Source organism: Bidens hawaiensis, unplaced genomic scaffold (assembly GCF_021521415.1).
Source record: "Bidens hawaiensis isolate Kalapana, Puna unplaced genomic scaffold, B.hawaiensis_p1.1 tig00002423_1, whole genome shotgun sequence".
NCBI classification, from domain to species: domain Eukaryota; kingdom Viridiplantae; phylum Streptophyta; class Magnoliopsida; order Asterales; family Asteraceae; genus Bidens; species Bidens hawaiensis.
The window spans coordinates 537,094-542,099 of record NW_027491133.1 but is presented as its reverse complement, the minus strand read 5'-3'; the positions used below and the strand labels follow the sequence as shown (position 1 = coordinate 542,099).

Sequence of the window (5,006 nt, the reverse complement as noted above, 5' to 3'; positions counted from 1 at the left end):
ATCCACAGTCCACACACTACTGGCATGTTATATAGGTCACATAACATTTATTTAAATATCATACAAGCCATATAAGGCTATAGAACTCATATGATATGTGAAAGATGTTATATGTTCCCATATAAAAATAAAATAAGCTTTTATCTAAGCTGTTATCTTCTAAAGAAGGTTTGCAAAAATCATACGAACAGATAAAGTTACTGAAACCGACTAATTTGAAAGTGACGTGCTGTTTTAAAGGTTATATGATAATTTGTGGACGCCTTATAAGTTATAACATAAAAAGATATGATTAGCGAAAAGGTAACCTTTAGGGGTCAAATTGCTATAGTATAAAACCCCATGGGCTAAATAAAGATTTTTAGTCAAGTTGAAGATAAGCCGAGTAGTAAAAAAGCCTATCGTCGTCCCCAAAGATAGCAACCAAATTTTCTTCTTGTGCAGTATGATGATGATGATGATGATGATGCTATCATCTCCACCTGTTCAATTCAAGCTTTCTTTTTCATCTAAATGTAAGTATCTTTCTGTCTCTCTCTCACACACACACACACACTTGAACACAGTGATGATCGTAGATTCCTGAGAAGCACATCATGTTACTGATGTAATGGCGAACATGATACGATATTGTTCGGGTTAGTTTTCATCTGGGTTTAGGAAATTGGGAAGCAGGGGTGCAAAGTAGCGGTGAAGCTTGACTCAGGATATAAAGGGGACTAAAACGCGTAAATTTACAATCATTGGCGAAGCTTAGTGAGGGCCCAAGTGGCCCGCGCCCCGTCCCCCTTTTTTTTTAAGTGTCAAATTATCCGTTTTCTCCCGAAAATTTGTATACTTAGTGTACATTTACCATTTACCTGTTTCCAAACCGAAGATTTGAGGCCGGCCCCCTCGTTTATGAATTTTATAATACATTTTGAGAAGGGGGGGGACAAACTCGCCCAGGCTTCGCTTACAGTGCTGAGGGGTGGGGAGTGGGGGTTAGAAGCTTCGCCCTTGCTCACGAGCTACTCTAGCTCATAATTGATAAAGAGCTTGAAAAGAGGCGGGCTTTTTCGAGCTCGAGCTAGAGATGGATGTTGATTGATAGGTGCTATCCCTCAACTTTCCTGGCGAAGCGGATTATTTTATTCTAATACTTTTTATGCATTACGTTTCCCATGGAATTATATTGCGCTACTCCTTTAAAGAATTTTAAAGCCCGAAACTTCACCTTTCAAAGTTTCATTAAGAGCCAAGATGATTAAAAACCTACTGGATTTAATTAAAACAAAAAAGGCCAACTTAAATAACCAGGCGAAGGTACGTGCGAAACGCGTTACCTGATGTCGACAGGCGCGAAACGGGAAACCAGGCGCCTGTACGCGACAGACGGGTAACTGGGCATTGGTATGTGCAAAACGGGTAACTAGGGGCCGGTACACATTACCAGGCCCGCTACGCACGAAACGCGTAACTGGGCACCTGTACTGGTGAAACAGGTAAAAGAAAATTCTTAATGTATGGGTAATTTTTTTTTATGTTAGCCCTGAAATTATGTTCTAGAACCGCCATTGGCTTGAGCCCGGGCAGTTAGTTGGGCAGCTCATTTAGTTAGCCCTGAAATTAGCTCGTTTAGTTAGCGAGCCTTGTATGGGCAGCTCGTTTAGGCTTGCCGATCCTTAACAAAACAAGCCTTGTGTATTTTTAAGTTTGACCTCTTTTGGAGTTTGGACTTCTATGTGTTAACTCAGGCTGAGCGTTGACTCGTTTAAGGTACTGCATGAGCTCGAGCCATGCTGTTAGTGCATTATTTTGTTTGTCTTGTGCTGTATAGGTTGTTTAGGTCGTTAGAACATTGTATTGGGGCTATATTGGTGTTATGCGTATAAGCCCATGCGTGTGGGGAAGTCTATTTAAATAAATTGTGCCTGAATTCTCCTAATCCTATTTTTATTCTGTCCAAATCTCTCTAGAACACACACACTACACACTTTGATTCATCTAGCCTAATATGATCATCAACTGATTGTAAACGACATCAAACACTATCGATTAGTGATTCCACCACTAATCGAAGCTAAATATCAAAGACTAGATCCGAATTACGTCTTCTCACAAGCTTAGGCTGGTTTGTTCTAGATATAATTAAAAATGCATATAAATTAATTAATAAATAATATACAAGCCGAGCCCTAGCTTGAAAAAGCAACTCACGAGAGTCATGAACAGAGCTCGAGCATTAGAAAAAGAGCTCAAAACAACTCGAGCCTAGTCAAGCTCGGGCTTGGCTCGTTTGGGAACTTTTATTTTGTGATTAAGTAGTCTTTAATTGGAAGCAAATTAATGGTTTAATACATGTTATATGCAGATAAACCGCTCTCAGCTAATAATAAGTATTTTCTCCAAAAAGATGAAAGGTAAAACACTTCAGATAATTATTATTTCGACATATATTCAATTCTTTCAACACATTAATCAGAACAAAAATTGTTTGATTAATGGCTAGAGAACAGAACATGGAGAATGTGAACCGCAGACGACTCCTTGTGTTTCTGGTCTCAACAGGGTTGTTTCCAGTATTACCCTCGACTGCAAAATCAAAGATTAAGAACCCGTATGACGAAAAACGGTTACTTGAACAAAATAAACGTATACAAAGAGAAAATAGCGTCCCAGATGATTTCCCGAGCTTTGTTAGAGAAGGTTTGTTTTCTTCTTCTTTTTTTTTTTTTAAAAAAATTTGTTTTGGAGGGTCTTCTTTGATTTGAATGAGGTTTTGAATGTGATATAGGATTTGAGGTTAAAGTGGTTGCATCGGATAACTATATTAAGCGTGACAATGGACTTATATACCGTGATTTTGAAGTTGGTACCGGTGATGTCCCCAAGTCCGGTCAGCAGGTTTTCCAGCTTCTTCTTTGTGTTCTTATAACCGACTTTTACCGAAATAACGACGTAAACTGAAATAATCGAACCCAACCGAAAACTGATGGTTTGGTTTTATGTTTTTTTTTCCCAAATTTAGAATGTTTGGTTAGGTTTTGGTTTTGCATTGACCAAAAAACGAAAAAACTGAACTGAACTTACTTTTATAATCGAACAGAGCCTGGAAAAACTGAAAATTCCAACTTTTGTTATTAAATTTGTGAATAATAATTTATTTTTGAATAATAAGTGATGTGTAAAATATTTATAAATGGTGTAGCCCAAAAAGTTGAGTCCCAAATGTGTAATAATCAATTATTTATTAATTAACAAAAAAAAAAAAAAACTTTAGGCCTAAAGTTTCAGAGCCAATTTCTTTATTTTGGACCATTTTTTCGGCCCAAAGTTTCATGCCCAAATGGCAAAACCGAGATAACTTAAACTGAACCGTTTTCCAAAACCCAAAGAACTAATTTTCGTTGTTCAATTTGAGCCGAAACCGACCTATGCATAGCAGCATACCCCTACTAATCATACCGATCAACAAACACTTCTATGTCAGTTTTTTTAAATATTGTATGAAACTTAATAAGTTAAATATAAAATTACGAATACTGTATTACTAAAGTAATAAATTAATAATCTAACTTTAAGATGGATTGATTTAGGAGGTTGTATGCCTTAAAAGTACACTCTCGGTGGCTTTTGACTTGTTTGACTTATGTGACCCCCTTTTATCTGATCTTCCCAATTAATACTCGTTTATTTGCAAATGTGTGGAAATTTTCACCTCAAATTAAAATACTTCGAGTGTATCTTTTTATAATGGAATATTGTGATATTTAATGAAGTTGTTTTGCAGGTGACTTTTCACTATATTGGTTACAATGAATCCGGTCGTCGTATCGATAGCAGTTATCAACAAGGTTCTCCCGCCAAAATACGAATGGGCACTAATGCGTTGGTCCCAGGTGGGTGCCTCTTCATTCGACATTTTGACCTCAAAAAAGTTAAACATTATACCTCTTAAATGCAAAACAACTCATTTTGTACATAAAAGTCAAAATAGTACAACTGAGTTTCATTTGATACGCAAGAGTTCAAAATTGACTTTTTGACCCAAAAATCCAGTGTTGACCTAATACTTCTCCAATTTGATGTTGAACTCATAAAAAAAAACAACTCATTCAGTCATTTGCCTCTTTGAACTTGAATATATTTCATTTATTGCGATTTCTTTTCCGGTGCATGTCTATTAATTTGCATGAATGAGATAATTGACACAGGATTTGAAGAAGGTTTAAAAGACATGAGACCTGGTGGAAAGAGGAGAATCATCATCCCACCAGAACTTGGACCACCAGTGAGTTATCTCATCTCTAAACTAAGGTTCTAGTTTGACTTTTAAAGTCAAAGCCCACATCCTCAAAAGTCAACCTTCGGTTTAACTTACATTTATGTTAAGATTATAATTATCAATGATCATTTATATGACTATAAGTTCTATAACCAAGCATTTAGTTTGACTTACAAAAGTCAACCCATTAAGGATTTAGTTTGACTCACAAAAGTCAAAATTGTGTTGTGTTTGTAGGTTGGACCTTCTACATTTTTTAGCTCAAAACAGTTTGAAGTTTTTGATGTGGAATTGCTTGGTGTAAAGGATTGTACAAGGAGAACCATAGCGTTTTACTCTGATGTTGTATGCGATTAAGCTGTGGTTAATTATAGACACAAAGCTATTTGTACATTCGTGCATTTTCGAGTATCGTTTCAGTTTGTAGAGTTACAAGACAATGTATTAGGTCTATAGTGACAACATTTTATGGGGCTGCCTATTTGGCCAAGGAGTTTTACTTTGATTTAGTTGAGTTGATATGATTTTGGTTCTTTTAAATTCTTTGTCAAGTGCATGTAACTTAAGAAATCGAATATTCTAATTCAGAATGCTAGGGTGTTTCAAGATAAACAAAAGTTTGTACAAAATCGACAACATTTTTATGAATTTATTTATTAACAAAAAGCTATCATCGATGGCATTAATTAGTAATACATAGGTAAGCCTCCCCAGTGATCGATTGGTGAATCATCCATTG

At 36.1% G+C, this 5,006-nt stretch overlaps 1 protein-coding gene across 2 annotated transcripts; it reads left to right on the top strand.

Moving 5' to 3' along the window:
• The first annotated feature begins 430 nt into the window (after positions 1 to 430).
• On the top strand, positions 431 to 4,776 carry LOC143619263 (peptidyl-prolyl cis-trans isomerase FKBP20-2, chloroplastic-like). Of its 2 annotated transcripts, none has more exons than XM_077091231.1 (7): positions 431 to 515; positions 2,354 to 2,402; positions 2,499 to 2,688; positions 2,777 to 2,886; positions 3,773 to 3,881; positions 4,197 to 4,273; positions 4,505 to 4,776. In XM_077091231.1, exons 3-7 carry the CDS (start codon positions 2,502 to 2,504, stop codon positions 4,622 to 4,624), a joined length of 603 nt encoding a protein of 200 aa, XP_076947346.1. In that variant the 5' UTR covers positions 431 to 515; positions 2,354 to 2,402; positions 2,499 to 2,501; the 3' UTR covers positions 4,625 to 4,776. The 2 variants fall into 2 exon arrangements, with proteins under 2 accessions (XP_076947346.1, XP_076947345.1); XM_077091230.1 differs by having other exon boundaries at positions 437 to 515; positions 2,492 to 2,688.
• Positions 4,777 to 5,006: the final 230 nt, after the last annotated feature.